Source organism: Phaenicophaeus curvirostris, chromosome 1 (genome assembly GCF_032191515.1).
Source record: "Phaenicophaeus curvirostris isolate KB17595 chromosome 1, BPBGC_Pcur_1.0, whole genome shotgun sequence".
NCBI classification, from domain to species: domain Eukaryota; kingdom Metazoa; phylum Chordata; class Aves; order Cuculiformes; family Cuculidae; genus Phaenicophaeus; species Phaenicophaeus curvirostris.
In genome coordinates this window covers 30,220,268-30,239,159 of record NC_091392.1, presented here as the reverse complement: position 1 = coordinate 30,239,159, position 18,892 = coordinate 30,220,268, and the positions used below count along the sequence as shown (strand labels likewise).

General features: G+C 37.3%; 1 protein-coding gene across 2 annotated transcripts in view; it reads right to left on the bottom strand.

The window, feature by feature from the left end:
* The window catches only part of CNTN1 (contactin 1), a 167,447-nt gene that overhangs the window by 45,140 nt on the left and 103,415 nt on the right, over positions 1 to 18,892 (bottom strand). For both annotated transcript variants that reach the window (XM_069851723.1, XM_069851732.1), the window contains 5 exons: positions 18,208 to 18,325; positions 16,455 to 16,605; positions 14,582 to 14,709; positions 11,770 to 11,945; positions 119 to 239 (listed from right to left, as the gene is read on the bottom strand). In XM_069851723.1, coding sequence (XP_069707824.1) covers positions 119 to 239; positions 11,770 to 11,945; positions 14,582 to 14,709; positions 16,455 to 16,605; positions 18,208 to 18,325 — 694 coding nt within the window. The remainder of the gene's footprint in view (positions 1 to 118; positions 240 to 11,769; positions 11,946 to 14,581; positions 14,710 to 16,454; positions 16,606 to 18,207; positions 18,326 to 18,892) is intronic.

The following is an 18,892-nucleotide window of genomic DNA, read 5'->3' as shown; positions in this document are numbered from 1 at the left end:
TTTAGGACTTCACATGCTCTTGAACTTCTCATTTTATTTATTACTCTAATCAGTCAGAAAAACTCTGCTTATCTAGGTGGAAACCAGCAACATTTCTGTTTTACCTGGAGAACCTTACCTCTTACCACAAGGTCAGCAGAAGCCGAGGAGTTGTCCACAATAGTCTGAGCAGTGCATGTGTACCTCCCAGCATGCCGCAGCTGAACATTTTTGATGAGCAGCTCACCATTGGATTTAATCTGTTACAAAAATAGCACTTAGTGAAGTTGGTAAACATCCCTGTACATCTATGCGATATTTGTTTACACATTCCTCCCAAATGATACAAAACAGTAGTTGCAATTTCACAAGTGCTTACTTCAAGCCCAGACCACCCTCAAAGACATATCTGATTCATTTGAGAGGTGTTGAAAGTGTCCTGTGTCTCCTGAAGAGCTGCTGCTCTTTACCAGACGTGAAAAAATCAGGCATCTTATTAAATATTTTTTTAACAAGTAAACATCTCCCTTGTACCTTTTGAAGCTCATATCTGAACATTAAATTCAGCCAAGACTTTTTCATAAACAGCAGTCAGATGATTTTTCTGTACCATTACTTTTTTTATGCATGTCACAGAGTCCTACTAACAGAGTAGGATACTGTTTAGCTCTTCTTTTACAAATCTAATGCGTTATGAATGTTTTTATTGCAGAGAGGCTACAATCACACCTAAACAGAGATACTAAAATGCAGTGACTGTGAAGAAACAATATTGTTCAACACATGTCAGAGCTCCTTGGAGGAAAAACCAGTGCTCCTCTGCGCAGAGGTATTTGAGATGGACAAGCTGATGGGAGGAACCATAACCCCCATGCTGGTAGGCTGGGCTGCTGGGGCTCTGGTCTGGCTCTAAGGCAGCACAGTCCAGGACAGCCCCTTCTTTTGGGGACCTGGGACAGGGTGCACGCAGGCAGCATCACAGACATTAATCCTTCCTCAACACTTTTCACCAGTGTCAGATATATTTTCAGATGGCTTTAAGGTTCACTAACTGTGCCTAGCTGTGGTTGTACAGACACTAACAGAATAAAATATTTTCGTCTTATAACACGTCTGTGAACCCACTAAGAAACTAGATGTGCACCTGTAAAACAAAGAGTAGAAGAGAGATCAATATATTCACCATATTTATTCTTAATGAAGAACACATTTTATCTTAAGAAGGATATTTATACAAAGGCTCAAAAATAGCACACTTTAAATATTTTTTTTATCTACCCTGCAGTTTATTCCAGAAAAAGATTATGAGGTCAAATCATGGGGTTATAAACGTGTTAGTTTTAAAGGTGTTTCAGAAAATAAATGACAACTGTTCCCTCCAAAATACATCTAATTGCTTTCACAGAAGATAAAATGTTAAAAATCTTAACAGACGGGTTAATACTTCACTACACTGAAAGAGGCAACATTCAGATTTCCTAACTCACTGCAGATTGTTCGGAAATGCAATTTTTTAATAAAAACCACAAACACTGAGATAATTCTTTGCAATCCTGAAACCTTCACAAGCAAGAACAAAAGGAATTCAGGTGCAAAATTGTATGTAAAAAAAGCAACTGCTGAATACTTAGGTCTAAGAACTAGTGTCATCATCATGGAAGATCCTAGAGAACAGCAGTCTTTCAATACAATCTCAGATATCATTACTGTCCCTGCATTTAGACATTCTGAAGAAATGCAATAAAGCTGTGTCATCTAATTTATGTTTCCCAATTGAAAAGGAGGGAGGAAAAAAGTAAGGTTAAATCTTTTCCAAATGTTCTGAAACTAGGATGCCAATTTAGTGTCTATATTTATGGGAGATTAAAATAGTCAGATAAAATTGTCCTTTTCCAAACTCCAGTGAAGATTTTGGATGCCAGCTTCAAATTCTGCTGCCATAAGATTGCAACACAAACTGAAATGTGATAATACCAATTTTTTTTGTCCAATATAAGAATTCATATCTTCAAGAAATTACTGCGATAAACTGTTGATTGGAGAATCAAGCGCACATGAAAGAAACTGCTTAATTCCAGCTATCAATACTTCAGCTGACAGCCTCATAGGGTCAGAGAGAAATGCAGGTTACACTGTACATTTTCAGGTTTTGATAGATACAAGTGCTGTTAGCAATGGTCAAACAGATTTGTTAGATCAAACAATCCAATATTTTCAATATATTTCTAACTGATATATTTTGATATACTTTTCATTCAGTTACTATTAAACTATATCCATGTGTATGTATGCATATACTCACACTTTTCAATCAAGCCTAATATGTGATGGGGCTTTTAATTTCATTTGCTGAAGTGCATGCAGGATACAGAAATGAGGTGAGTTTGGGACAGTGGCATTTCTGTGCAGGTGCTTCCCAAATTTGTTCATGAGAACACCAGAGGTGTTGCCTTTGAGGACAGCATCCTTTGAAAATCTGTGCGGATTACTGTATAAGTGAACACTGTCTGTCTGTCTTACTACATACATGTAAGCCTTTTTTTCTGTATACAGTGGGCTAAGCAACGCTGTCAATGGCTTTCAGGAAGAAAAATCACTGGAAGCGTCAGTACTTCTGTAGGAGAAAAGAGGGCAGTTACCTGCTCCTTTGCCCTCCAAAAAATTACAACAAAGAAGCTGCAGAAGTTCAAGCTCCATGTGTTTTCAATTCCTGCTTTATTTGATTTTTTTCATTTTGTTCTTATTGGTTTTGGTTTTAATAAAAGAGACAAACTATTCCCTATTTGAGTGTGTGTATAAACCTTTAGTTTATTAACACTAAATGTCATCCTAGAAAGAACCACACTGCTTGTGAATTTTTGATCATTGCTTGTACTTTGATCTGCAAATAAATATAAGAAGAGGCTGGGCAAAGCAATAAGGTTTAGATAAACTACATAAACTTAAAATTCTCATAAACATATTATTACTTAAATGACAAATGATTATAAATTCTTAATAGTCTTAGTACTCATTAATTCCTATGTTAGCACTTTAATTAAAATACTTTATTATATTCACTAATGATGTGCCCACATATTTGCTTCATTTCCCTTATGGGAAGTTGTTCTTAATATCTAAATAATGACAAACAGATGGGAGAACGTAACACAATTCAAAAATCAACAGCCCATGGATATGGTATTGATCTTGTTGGTTCAGAAGCTCTCCTGGACCAAAGTTTTATGCAGTTGGTGATGGAGTTTTCCATACCTCAGAAGGAGCCTAAGTTCTTGGTGGTAAAAGAAGAGCTAGCAAAGCAAATAAAGAGCAAGGGCATCAGCAAATTCTGTCCACAAATTAGATATGAATGCACCGTATGTTTTCATGCAAAAACCTCATCTTGGTTAAGTTTAAAAATGCCCTCCTTAACTCGGAAAACTGAACCACAGACTGGAAACAGTGATAGCAGTACTCAAGGATGTTCCAAGGGTATCTGTGGTTCACCACTCAGTTATTTACCAAGTTTCAAGTAAAGACTTTCATCATATGAGCCTTATATTTATGATTTACTAGTGATGTCAAAAATAACATTGACCTATTTCTGAGATTCACTGTTCTCTTTTGACTATCACCTTTGTCAGTGCACTGGATTACTGAAAGCCATGAAAACATGTTCCTTTGTGATTAAAAATCATTTACAGGAAACTAATGTTTTGATTGAAAGCAGTATCCACTTCTGTTGGGACCTTGGAGACAATAGGGGAACTAATGCTAGCATGAAGCCAACAAGCCCTTTGTTATACTGAAAACTAAAGTAGCAGAAATTTAAGAACCTGGTAAGCAGAGACAGAGGGGTTTTCTAAAATTCAAGTTCAATAATTGGACTTGATTCAATAATTCAATAATCTGAGCTTCAAAGGTGTTTAATAGACCATTGAAGTAAGATGCTAAGATAATCCATAAGAAGTAATGTGGAAGAGATGAGATTCTTGGTGACGAGATCAGCTTTTCCAAAGCTAGCAATAACTTAAACCAATTTTTTTTGAGCATATGTACCTAAAATTATTAACTCTAAGCGAGTTCACCTGAATTGTTTTGTTCCTGCCAGTAGAGAATCTGCTATATGGCAGACAGAGTAGAAGAGATAAGCCAACAGCTGTTGATGAATATTAATGTAAATGCAATTATAGCAGTTTTCCTGATATTAGGATCAGAGTAGACAGTGAGAGAACAACAGTGCAGCTCTATTGTCTCAATCCTATTCAAAAGAGAGCTTACCTCACTTGGTTTTATAAGCCACAGCTGGCACAAAAGTAACAGGTAAATAAAAAAGCCAGCAGGAGAATGATGACAGAATCATTCCCACTAAAGAATCTCTTCCTTCAGTGAACTATATTTATATGTAAAGGAAGTACAGTGCTAATTCTACCCCTGAAATGTGGCCTGGGAAATTTTTCCAACAAATACATTATTCTTCCCCATTCAGCATACCACTGAGAATGCCTGAGGACGTTGTGCTTTGTACCAGCATCCCTGTGGTAATATGTTGCGTTATTTCATTTCCAACAGCAGAAAATTCCTAGGTACTTGCTCACTTCTACTTATGGCTCACAACTTTACGGCTGATGAGAAAAATTCACAACACACTGCAAACTATGAGCAGCACTCACACCCAGCTTTCTCAGCTCCTCCTCCTAGGGGCGGCACGTGGATTTTGGTAGTTTGGCAAATCTCACAAGCACGTAAGGTTACAGTCAATTGATTTTGCAGCATATTTTTTTAATTACAGAACAGAACTTGGTGTATCTTGATCCTCTAAACAGACTGCATTTCTTTGTGCTGGAAATAGCACTGTGGGTTAATAACAGGTTTTCTCAAAGGTTTCTGTCAGAGCTAACTGCTTGTTGGCTTCACCCTCAGTTCTGTGTCTTCTGCTTTCCTTCCCATCCTTGCCCTTAACCACTGACTCCATCTATCTCATTCCATGCTCACTATGTTACTATTAGGCTCTTGCCTCTAAATTTTACCCCAAACCTAGCCAAAATATGTGACTTCAAATTCACTCATGTCTGAAGTGTCTCCCTGGTGCATCAAGGGGATGAAAGCAATTTTTTTTAGATAATGCCTTTGCAGAGTCTTGGAACACTTTTCCAGAAAAAGCAGTAACTCAGCTGATTTGGTTGGCCATCATTCATGAATAACTATCTGCCCCCTCAAAAGACTATATCGAATAAGCTCACTATGGCTCTGTATCCCAGGTTTTGCTCTAATCAATACACAGTGTCTTCTTCCTTGTCAGTGGGTAAGTGAGATTTCCTATCTAAACATTTTTCTCTAACCCTTCAATTCTCCTCCTAAACAGTCAATTGATTTCCTGTCACATATCTGGAGCTAGGCTCCACACTCTGCAAGGAGGATTACCAGGGGAGTAGTGGAGAAAAATTAACATTTTTGTATCTTTTCTGCCACAGAAAACTGTGGAATCGGAATGTGCAAGGAGAGGTTTATACAATAAAAATAAGTGTCTATTCAGTAATGTGTTGTGGTGAGTCAAACTTGGCCTGATGCCAGGCGCTCATCAAGCTGCTCTGTCACTCCCCTTTTCGGGAGATTGGGGGGCGGGGGTAGAAAATAAGATGGAAAAACATCTTGTGTGTCGAGATAAAGGCAGTTTGCAAAAGCAAAGGTTGTGCGTGGAAGCAAAGGTAAACAAACATTTTATTGTCTACTTCCCATTAGCAGATGATGTCCAGCTACTTCCTAGGAAGTGGGGCTTCAGTATGTGTAGCAGCCACTCCAGAATATAGACGTCGTAAAAATGAACGCCCCTCCTTTCTCTCAGCCTTTATTGCTGACCAGACCTCGTATGGTATGGAATACCCCTTTGGTCAGTTTGGGTCAGCTGTCCTGCCATGCCCCCTCCCAAGATCTTGCTCTCTGTCAGTGTGCTGGTGAGGTCTGTTGGAGCGACAGCCTTGATGCTGTGTGAGTACAGCTCAGCAGTGGCCAGAACACTGATCAATCACCAACACCCTTCTAGCTAACAAGATAAATCACAGCAGCATGAGGGTTGCCACAGGGAAAATTAACTCCATCTCAGATAGACCAAACACATTTGTTGAAGCAGGAGCATGCAGTAAAACACCTTTGTCTACCATGTCCAGCCAAGGAACTGTGAATTATAGCAATTTACAAAAACCAAGTAGGTATTAAACTATGTTCCTCTAATGGGATATTTGTAGTCCAACTTATTCTCTGTGGTTTACAAAACATCTGTTTTGGAGAACTTGCCCTTTTGGCAAATTCTGTCTCCAAGTTAGAATTCATCTCACCTATTTCAGACATCTGTAGGATGGATTTTGGTGTCTGAACTAACCTTCTTTTACAGACAAAGCAAAGAAACAGGCTTTTCCATTTGTGATTTACTTTAATGTAAAGTAACTGTCCGGATATACATTTCCAGAATAAAACAAATGCGCTCTCAGAAGATCGCAAAGCTTTAGAGAGTACTTCAGAGAGGGATAAAGTAAGATGAATAATATTTGCATAAGAAAAAAAGCTTTTGAGAATACAGTGAAGCCCAGCTACTGAAGGTTAACTGCATGATAGTTGCAGGGACATCAAAACAAGTTAGATTCAAAAGTGAATCTAAGCTGAATAGAGCCTGAGCTCTGCAAGTTCTGTGCTGAACATGCTTAGGTTGCTCAAGCCTTCTTTAGTCATAATATTTTCAAAAATTTGATGGAAGGTAACTCCATAGCTTCTCTAGGCAACCTGTTCCAATGTCTGAACAACTTCATAACGAAAAATCTTCCTCTTGTTTAGTTGGAATTGCCTGATTTTCAGTTGCTTCTCATCACCTCTTGTCCACTCACTGGGTGCTAATGGGAAGAGTCTAGCTCCATTTTCCTTAGTTCCCTTTCATCAGGTATTTATACACATTTACAAGATCCTCCTGAGCTTTCTCTTCCGTAGGCTAAATAATCCCAGCTCCCTTGGCCTCTCCTCATATGTCAGATGCATCAAACCATTAATCATCTTAATCCCATCACTGAAAAGTTCGGCAGATTTTTTTGGGACATGCATCTTTGATTCTTCTTTTACGATAGGAACAGAATGATTGCTTTCTACTTTTCAGCAGTTTTAAAATCCAACATGTAAGTTTCATAACAAAACGCAAGTACCACACAATTGAAACCAAGAATCTCTGACATGCAAAAAAAAAAGTAAGGAAGTTCCAAAATCCTCACAATTTAAAAAATAGATATTGTTTATCTTTAAAAAAAATACACATAGTTTATCTTAAATAAACAAATAAAATAATGAGTTGCAAGTTTCTGTGATAAACAGTCCCAGTAGTTCCAACTTGGCACCTACCATTTCTGAATTCTGTTTTCAGATAGCTTTATTTTGTTTTAGAGAGAAGAGAGAAACTCAACATCTTAAGTGGAACTTGACTGATAAATTTTGATCATAAGGCAGTGTAAAGCATTGAAACTATCTGATGTAAAAATAAGGATAGTACCTTCTCTTGGATGTAGAAAATGCACAAGATGCCAAGAACAGAACTTGCAAACCACTTCAGGAAGGTACTTTAAATGATCCTGACACTACATGATAGGGTGGTAAACGCCTGCAGTTTGCTAGGTGTGAAAGGGTCTCAGGTACCCAAACACAGTTTTTCCTTATGTTCTTTTGATATTCTCGCTGCTAGTATGAGAAAATGTGAGCAAGCAGAAAGTCAGTTGTCTCTATACAAAACTCACTATCTGGCCTTATTGTATTTTTTCATCCTCACTTCCTCTTTCTTATAATTCTTATAAAAGTTATTTGCAAGAAGCCCACGTTCCTGACCATTTCTATGGCAATTTAATGTAACTTATCAAAGATGAAATGGTGAGAAAAATATCAGGGTTTCAAGTTCACTAGCATTGTTTAAGACAACTAATAAACAATTTAGTAAACATGGGAATTATGACAGTATGGAAAGTTTTTTTAAAATGCCTATATGTGACTAAGACTATTGAAGGGGACACTTCCTAATCATATATACAAGTTTCTGACTTGAAGCAGTTAAATTCTAGAGTTATTCTTCCTAATTATCCATACAAATGGACTAGTGTTGCTCCAGAAGTAGAAAAATAAAAAAGTAACACACCCTCACATATTAAAATTTTTTTGTAATAAACTTAAAATAATACACTTATTTGAGTAGTGCATATTTTTTAAAGTACATACTAAAAATAAGCTTTTCAGTCTTTAAATGTATGTGATAAAAAGCAGATCTATAAATAACAAATGACCAAGCATTAGAGTTTTCCAGATTACTTGAAGTACTGTATATTTATGGGACTTGAAAGGGACTGTTAATGTTTAGTTCCTCAATTAAATAATCAGAGGAACAACCATACATCAAGTCAAAACCAATCAATTTAATAGTTATAATCTGAAGACTCCATTTGACTCTTTGAAAGCTAACCTACATATACATATAATTTTCATTTTAAATATCAATGTCACAGGAAATCAAAACACTGCTGACAAATGTTCTTTTGATAAATGAGTTTTAGTTGTAATGTAATGCAAATAAGTTCTGCCTTTAGCAAATGACAGAGCTACCAAAGCCTCCTTTTAAAGAAAAGACTTATTCACATATTTACATGAATTTCATTAGCATTCCATTATGTGTCTGTGACAACAATATTAGTATTATTTTGAGAACTGAACTACTGTGATTCTATCAGGTTTCAGCATGTTGATCCGCACTATCACATAAATTAATAGTGATATTATCAGGAAGACAGACAAGGATTCTTCATCAACGGGAAATTATAGCACAGAGAGCAAGCATCACATATCCAGTAATTTTAATATTCACGATTCATTTTTTTTCAATTATTCAGTTTTTTCTTTGACGTTTGTGAGGGGCTGGATGGAGGCATGGGGCTCCACTGCTCCAAGCCCAGCAGCCAGGGCTGCTGCTGTCCACTGCCCGGCAGCTCGTCCCCTGGCATCCGAGAAAGCCTGAGCAAATCTGCCACCCAGTGACATGAGCTGAGAACTGCCAGAAAGAAGGAAGCAGTAGGCAGGAGAGAATCTCTTTGCTCACACAGGAAGGAAAAAACCCACCTTAATGTAAGAATACGATAATAAATGAATGAAACAGAAATATTGGAAGTGAATATTCCTTTTAATTACATCCTATATAAAACTTTGTATAGTATTTGTTAAATTTGTTAAAAATTCTGCATGTTATTACTTAAGTACTGAATCACTGACTAACTAGAAATCTCAATTCCAGACTTCGTATGCAAACCTACTGTCTTTTCTGCCCTGAGTAAGGAAGACTGAGCTGCCTGTAGAAGAGAAGCAGAGATTGTCTGCACTTGCTCTGCGTTTGAAAGCCCAGAAATAAGGCTTAGCAGTGCAAATCAAGAAGCTGTCCCTGCTAAAATGATTTCTACCAGTACTGACCAAGTACAAAAGGAACACCACAAACCAAGTATCCTTCAGAAAGATGGAGCTACACACTGACAAATACACTAATTTATGTTTGTATCTAACCTATTTAACTCTTTAAGTGAATTAACAATTAGTCAGTCTTCAGCTACTTCTGTATCCCATGGAGTATTCTTCTGTATAATCTATAGAAAATCTCCCAGCACAAGGTTCAGTAATGACCTGAAGTGGAACACCTCTCTCTCTCTCTGCAGACCTTACATGGTCCAAGCTAGCAAACCTAGGCTAATTTGTTTTTAAAATCAAGCACTTCAATAAAGTGTCTGAAATATTGTAGGGTCAATCAGAACTTGGGGTCAGGAGATCCAGGACCACTGGCTATCTGGAAGATGAAGCGGATGGCCAGGAACCTAAATATTAAGTAAATCTTCACAGAGAAGTACCCTTTACACACTTGCCAAGGCCCTTATTTGGCCTTAGATTTGTTCATTCAAGTGCTTTGCTAGAAAGTGCCCTAAAATTGGGATTAGATTTCAGAATTAATTTCCACTAAAAGAAAAAAAAAATTCTATTTTTGATATTAAGAGGAAAACCCAAAAGTTTATGTCAATGATACCATATGAAAGCTTTTGTTCAACACATGACCAGCAGTTCCAGTTCCTTTCCCTTGCATTACAAAGTTCTCTGGTAAAGGCACTTTTTACCTTGATTCCACATCAAAATAATTGATTCATGAATATTTTCCATCTCATTTTCTGCTTCATGGAACAAAATTTCTTTGTGTGACTTTTGTCAGGTAGCTAAAAGCAATTAACTAAATAAAACTAGACAAAACCAGAGTGGATTTATTTGCTTTTTACAAGGAATACATTTAACGGGGCTTTATTCAAACTCGTATTTTTGACTGAAACTCAGATTCATTCCAGCATTTATCTAATGACAAACTATTGCCATTAGGAGGCAATTCAAGCTTTTTCAAGTTACTCCTATGCACTGATTGGTACTGAAGTGAAAATATAAGTCTATCAAAAGCGTGACTTCATAGTTGCATGCAGGAAATGTTTGAATGATGCTAGTGTACTAGTGAAGACCTACATATTTTGCAACTCCTGAGACAAAACAAAATACACTGCAAACTGTTGGTGCCTTGCTGTTAAGTTTGAACATAAATTTTCAAAAATTTTATTGCAGAAAATGCTTTATGTGTTTGGGTTTCAATATTTTCGGCGGATCTTAGCATATTTCACTGGCTTGTTGGGAGAAGACTTATTTCTCACTGAAGGAGAGCACTGTAAATTCTTAGGGATATTTACAACTCAGCGAACGAGCAGGCTGAGGCAACTCTTACTCCTCAAAGGACTGTTTTGTTCTCGGAAAAAAATAGTTCTGCTTGACACCTCTTCACACATGGAGAGAAACAGATTTTGAAAAAGAAAGAGAAAAAGAATCTCTTAGTCCATGGAAAATCAAACAATATTGCCAGTCTAGGAGAAAGACTCTGCAGGAGGCACTGTTGTATGGTACATCATTTTGAACATGGAGCTGAAAGTGAACACAGACCCTGATGTTCCCAGACACTACAGGCACCACTAGCAACCTGTTCTCGCCACATCTGCAGTTCCTCTAGGGAGCACAAAAAAGAAGGTATCTAAATTTGAGGATTTTTGTATCATTTAAACCCAGAACAATGGAATAAATACCCACACAAATGGGCAACCATTCTGAATCTTTGAATATAAGGTAAATCAGCATATGATTAGACATAACTAGAAGGGACTTAGAGCATTAATTTTTAATAAGCCTGATTGAAGACTGTAAAAAGATATCTATGCATGCAAATATGAAAGATCGATGATTCCTCTGTGTGCCAAAACGAGTGTCTTTGTATTAACTTGTTTAGCCTTCACACAAACTCTTCTTGCTCAGTGTTTACAGACTGTTTGGATTCCTACCCATCATCTGTCCCTGTCTTATGCCAAGTTCCAGAAATGTTGATGAGAAAAACATGAGTAAGTAAAAGTCAATGCACATGCACATTTTTTGAGATAGTTTGCACCCTGTTTATGATCAGGCTTTACTTACCAGATATATTCACTACTAAGCAGAATGGATTTTAACTGATGTGTCAAAATACTTAACATCAATTTAGATATCTGATTTCAGGTATCGACCTACAAGTGTCTACGTGCCTGTGAGATGTCTAAATTGTAATTTTATTTTAAGTTCTTAGCCTACTGCATTTTTCTAGACCTGAATCAGCACAACAGAAAAGTAAAACAGAAAAGACAGCTATTCACAACAAAGAAAACTAGATTTTCAGATATTAAATAAGGATCTATAGCATCTTACCATGACGTTCCTTTCATAATGTTCATGCTCTTTTTCAAAATCTATTACAAAGCCATTTAGAGACCATATAAATGTTAGGTCTAATGTGGGATCATGGGATGCAATACATTGCATGGTAGCATTCTCTCCAACGGTGACGTCAACATTCAACGGAGCTAAAGTGATCCTTGTAGCTTCTGTGAAGTTAACAGGAAACATGGAAAATTCCAATAAACAAATGTTTATCCAAATGTAAGCTCAGCTCTATAATTGTTTGATTACACATTTAACTCCTCCCTCATACTCTAGTTTACATGTTATTCATGATGCTACATTTCAAAGGACTAATCTACAGAGAACAAAGGAAACCTTTTACAACTGAAATGTCCAACTTCTGTTCAGCTGTCCTTTGAAAATGGCTATGTTTCAGCCTATGAATCACACCACTGACTCTTTATTTAAAGCTATTTTTATTCATTAACCATATCCTAGGTAGAAAGATGATGATGAATCTTATGTGATGTGTGTTGCATTTCTTATTTTAATTACAGTATTTCTTATGTTTTAAGACCTGCCTCTTTAACAAATGCAAAGTTCTACTCAGTTGTCAATCTGAGTCAGATTTTCTTTACAACATTGCAGGAATTGAGATCTTTATTTACTGGGAAACAACATAATAGATGCATAGCAAACTATGCAAATAGATATGTGTGGTAAGGAAGAGAAAATAATACAACAAAAGGAAGAAAGCCGTATATCCCCCAGCAATACCCCTTAGTATTATAGAAACAAAAAAAGGCAAAGATCTCATGATACATTCTAGAGCTCTTGGTACATGCATCAAACTCATATGGCAAATTAGCAACGCTGCTCTTGAAATGACTCATTGTATCACTGGGAACTATTCCTTTTCTTTAAAATATTATTATAAAATAAAAAGCCACAGAATATCTTCCTTATGTCATGACCTGTAATATCTTTTCCAGCAATATGAGAGTGAAAGTAGGGTACCAAAACCTGGAAAACAATAGCCATATGAAAAAAGCTACTAGTTAAGACCTAGGTTTGAGCATGATCCAAGAAACCCCCTACACCTCACCATACACAGAACAGAAAAAAATCCTCAATAAACTCAACATTTCTTGTCATTCTGCCTTAGAGAGAAACTTTCCTACTCCAGTAATCTAAAACCTGCTTAACACTGACACTGTGGGAATGGCACAACTACAGGGTTTTGCAGAACGGAATATCTTTGGAGCAACTTGTTAGCATCTGATCCCTAAGTCCTAGCTGTGGGCACATGCTTAGGATATGTGCTCCATTCTAGAGTTGTGCCTGTACATTCAGCATTTGGTTCTACCCTCAGTGATTTTCTGAATGTTTGCATAAAGTACTCTACCAGTCCAAGAAGTCTAAGAAGTTGCTGAAAGAGTGGCCCAGTGGCAGTGAACAAACATTGTGTGGGAAAAAACATCAGACTTTGCATGCCTCTCAGTTTCAGAATTAACTTTTTAATTTCCTGTAGTCACATGCAATGGCTGAGAAATTTTATGGGCCACACATTGTGCTTGGGAAGATAATTTTCAAAGCATTCTTTGTCAACCCTCATCACAGAGTGAAAATAATTTTGAAATATGTCATCTGACCTTTCTGTTTCCTCTGTGATGCAAGTGAGATGCCTTAGTGTTTTGGTTTTCCTTTTTGATGAACCACAGCAGAATTAAAAAAAAATCTTTATACCTAGTTTAAGGTTTATAAATATTTTCTAATTTTTTTTAAGTTTTTCACTGTGTGGATTGAATATGTAAATATTCTTCCTGATTTTAGAAGGTATGACATAGCTGTTAAGAACCTGGATATTTATTTACCTAACCTTTCAAAATAATTAAATGCCTGAAGGTAATATTAAGACATATAAACCAGCAGAAGATGACAAAATGTAACTGCAAACATTAAACAAATCTGTTTAATCAAATTAAATTATTACAATTTATTTGGTACAATAAATTTGGTGTAATTAATCAGCCAGAAAAATGCTTTCGTAAGATCTGATCATACAGAGTAATTCTTACATTAGTACATAAATATTGTGGCATTCAGATGCTACATCCAGCATGACTTCTGGAAGACACATTACAAAATGTATTTGATAAATGATTCTTCTATTATCAGCGATAATTGATAGACACAGCTGTTCAAGACTGTCACCTTTCCTGTCTGTTTTCTACAGCTGTTTATTTATTTGACACTGGATTTAAAATACACAATTAAGGATATCAGTATTCAGTAAATACTAATACACAAAAAGGAAGGGAATTCAGTAGTTCAATCAATCATATAGCTGTATGCCCCTACCTCGCACATTTTAATGCATCTTTTCTTAGCTGTAAGGAAGGCTCCCTCAGTCTTGCTAACACCTTCCTATTTCCCCACAGAAAATAGGAAAAAAAAAAGAGAAACCAAAAAACTAAGGAAGGTCAGTAAGAGTCCCATTTCTTTGTTTGAGTCACAACAGCAGACTTATATCTTAGCCTAAGTGCTATGGTACCAAATAGAATGAATGCATCAAAATATATCCATTTAATGGATTGGATTTAATATTACCTTACGTAAAAATCAGCCTTGAAATTTGAGATACAATCTCATAATTGGTGTAAACATACACAGTTTCTACTGAGTGATATGTTTTAAAAGTCTCAATTAATTGTTTAATGAGCAAGTAAATTAGAAAGAAATGATGTAAAATGGCTTGCAAAAGCAGTGCAATGCTGGAACAAAAAATAGAGATTCTGAATTAAGGGATCCTATCTGAAACCAAATAATGCAGGTTTACCTGTCATTTCTAGAACACCAGTGCTATTAGCTTTTCCTCTGTTATTTTCTGCAAAACAAGTGTAGCGACCTTCATCCAGTTTTGTGATATTGATAATTTCCAGGCTCCCATCATCCCAGATACGTATGCTTTTGAAAGTGCAAAAAAACACAGCAAGAAAAATTAGCTATTTGAATTAGAAAGCAATACCTTCCGTATGAATTGTAGTAAGTGAAAAGACAAATCACAAACATATCTTGGAAGCTTATATCTAACTACTGCATTTATAAACACTCCTATAGTAAAAAATCATAGAGCCCAAGAATGGCTTGGGTAAGAAGGGACCCTTAATGGTCATCTAGTCCAATTCTCCTGAAATGAGCAAGGATATCTTCAACTAGATCAGGTTGCTCAGTGACACCTCCAACCTGACCTTGAGTGTTTCCAGGGATGGGACACCTACCACCTCTCTGGGCAACCTGTGCTAGTGTTTCACAATCCTCATTCTAAAAAATGTCTTCCTTATATCTAGTTTGCATCTACCCTTGTTTAGTTTAAACCCACTATCCCTTGTCCTATCGCAACAGGTCCTGCTAAACTGTTTGTCCCCATCATTCTTGTAGGCTGCAATAAGGTTTCCCCAAAGCCTTCTCTTCTCCAAGCTGAACAACTCCAACTCTCTCAGCCTTTCTTCAGTGAAAAGCTGTTCCGTCCCTCTGAGCACCCTCTGGACTCAGTCCAACAGGCTCATGTCTTTCCTGTGCTAAGAACTCCAGAGCTGGATGCAGTGCTCCAAGGGAGATCTCACCAGAGTGGAGTAGAGGGACACAATCACCTCTGACCTACTGAACACGTTTTCAACCCCTCCTGTTTGTTGCCAACGCTGCATGCATTGGCGTAGAGGCACTTTCAGCTGGGCTGTTGGCCATGTCACCTTCTTAAAGGTAAATTGTTTCATTCCTTTGACGTATTTCACTGGTATTACCCTGTTGGCTCCTACTACCTAGGGGGCCCTTGGCTCTATTCTGTAAGACTTTGAAGTGTGCTGCAGTGTAGCTAACACTTCTCAGAGCAACAAGCTGAGGGCCCTCACTAGCACCTCATCCCTCTAACCGTGGCATGTCATCCCACAGCTTACCAGAGTCAAGCCTGATATTATCCCCACCTCCTTTCAAGTCTACTTTAAAACTCTGTTAATGAGTCCTTCTGACTCATGGGCAAAGACTTTCTTCCTCTTTTGAGAAAGGTGAAGCCTGGTGTCCTGTAGGCCATCCCATTCAAAGCAAACAAAACTACAGTGGCGACTCCACCTACAGAGCCATGTATTAATAGACTGGGCCTGTCTTTTTCTACTAATGTCGCTGCCAGCAACTGGAAGAAGAGAGGAAAAAGCAACCTGTGCTCCACATGCCCTTACCAACTGTTCCAAGGCCCTGAAGTCTCTTTTGATCATCCCTGGACTATGCACTGTGGTTTCATCACCATCCACATAGATGATTGGTAATGGGTAATAGTCTGAGGGCTGTATCAGGCTAGGAAATTTCCTAATGAAGCCCCAGGGATAATATTTCAGTATGTTTTGGCATGATGAGATGCCTCGGATTGCTGGAGCAAGACAGTGTACGTTCATTCACTTGTAGTCATTCAAATATTTTTTCTTACAGTTTTGTGATACAATTCAATTCTCAAACATGAACCACACCGAGTGGTTAAAGTTGGATAACCTGCTAGCTATCTGGATCCACACTTCTAGTAACATTTTGGCATATCATTTTCATGAAATTAGACACCTCCTGCCCCTGAAATCTGCAAAAATGAGAACTAGCCTACAGGATAAACAAAAGCATAAGGCAGTATTTTTAAGATTCAGTGTCCACCAACAGTTGATACTAACCGGCTCCCATTTACAAGCAATTCTGTTCCTTTGCTCCAGGAGAACTTTGGCTTAGGAGCAGCTTTAGGTTTACATTCAATGATTACACGGCCTCCTTTAGCTGCTAGGATCTTCTTCTTCATAGGGTTCAGCTCAAAAGTGGGAGGTGAAGCTGAAAGCAAAAATTAACAGGAGTACTGCTGTTAGTGATTTTTCTGCAGAACACGATTTGTTTGCAACATGAAGGTAAGTGACAGAACTATTCAATTGTATACAAGCATCCATTATTCAGACCAGTGAGAAAATACTAACGTTACAGAGATTTGGTGACAAGTAGAAGCTGATCTAAAAGAAACAGGAAAAATCATTATGTAGTTCTATGCTATGTTACACTAGGGGTTTCCTTCTGTTGACTTCTAAACCTCCACCTAAATTTAATCTAACAAGATCAAAGTCCCCAGAAATCAATAGAAAGTTTCTCGTTTTCAAAGGCCTTTTGATCTGTCCTAATAAAATTTAGATTCCTCAAGACCAGCCTATGTAAAAAGTTCAATCATACTTCCAAATAATAGTTGGATTTACTTTTCAGTGCTTTTAACACTGCTGCAGTAAATTTTAAGGTTGTGCCTTTCTTCCTTCTTGTAGCTTCCTGTTTGGCCAAGTGGCCTTAGATGCACAAGAGTAATCAGACTTGACTGGAGCAAGCACCACACTTGTATATCTGAGGTCTGACCTCTGCTTACTGATTTTCTCTTTATTTGTAATCAAATAAAAGAAATAATGCTTTTAATTATTTTGCATCTTGGTGTACCATCATTGTTAATCACATCAGCAAGTGTGTGCACTACTTGAGGAAACAAAGCTATGAAGTAATTGCAGAAGTACAGAGAAAAATTCTGATAAACATCCACATTGTACCAACAGCAAATTTTGAAAATATGCATGCAAAAAGTGCTCGTTTCTGAGCAATAAGGCTGGTAGTGAGCACATAGTAATGGAAAACTAATGAAAGATGAAGTATTGTTGTGAAGTGGGTTGGGGAATTGAAGAATAGTCTAGCGCTTGGGAAAGTCTGGAGGCAAGCATGAGATGGAAAGAACCCAGGGTAACTACAGCGGGGAAACCTTCATATCATACAGTCAGTACACCTGCTCTAATGCCAACAGTAAAAAAGTCAGAAATTGTTTTAAGCCTGAGCACTCTAGATCTGAAAGTCAAGCTTCCAACAGGATGCTCCTCAGGAAAACAAAATGGGCAGTGTCTACATGCATCCATCAAATGGGACAGCTACATTGCACACATTACAGCTGGTCTAAATGGGTTGTAGAAAGCAAAATCAAAGGGGAGAATGAAGAGGGAGAGCTTCAAAGGCCTGATGACTCACAGCATGGTTTCTAAAAAAGCGCTTTTTGTCCCACAGAAGAGTGAGCATAGGTGAGCAAAAAACACTCCTTAATCAGTTTTGCAATCTTGAGAGGGTAGACAGCAACTCCATGTACTTAATATAATTTCTGCACTACCAGTTCCTCTGAGGGGTAACATTAGCAAGCAACCATCAGAAATAATACAAGTGTTCCCCACACGTTAGCAACTTGATTCGTCAAGTCATTGCCAAAACCCAGCTAGAGAGCTCAAATAAATGCCACCTCACCTAGATTCAGTGAGGGCTCTTAGCTTTATCCTCACAGGATTCTGTTACCAAACAATGCTTGCAAATACGACTGATATCTTACTCAAACCTGAAATAGTAAATAGAGCAAATAATCCCACTGACCCACAATCTTCAGTTCAGCATTTGCATAAATAATTCCATGCGTGTTTTCTGCTATACATTGGTACATGCCGGCATCGTCAAAGGTCAGACTTTGAAGTCTTAGTTCACCTTTCCGGAACTAAAACACAGAATCAATAAAACAACAAGATATTCATGTAGACTATGCATGCTGGAGAATTCATAACTATCCATACTTCTTTTTTTTTTTCAGCGACAATATTCAGAATAGAGTCCCTCAGAGTCAGAAACAGACATGAAACCCTTTTTGAAAGCTCATGTTAATAAATTCTGTTTTCTTGTGAAAATCAAGCTGAAAAGCTTCAAACCTTGTCTCTAAATCAACTGGAATGCACGGAGCAGTGGTAGATTAAAAGACCACTAGTTATCTAAAATAAAAATAAAGATTAAAGGAAACCTATTTCATGTACTGTTTTATTTAAAAACATTTCAAACAGATTTTCTACAAGGAATCTTTATTTTGTGCTAAGTGGAACACCTAATTAAAAATTAGCTGATTTAGAAGCAAGCTAATTCTTAAGGTAATTTAAAAGTTTTTGCAATTTTCCATTTGGAAATCATCTTGAAATACACAGCATAATCTCCTGGTGTACTGTTGGGAGTACACACCACTTTCTGCAATCCAGTATGTAGATTTTGTCAGTGAAAGTCAAGTTCAGTGGGGACC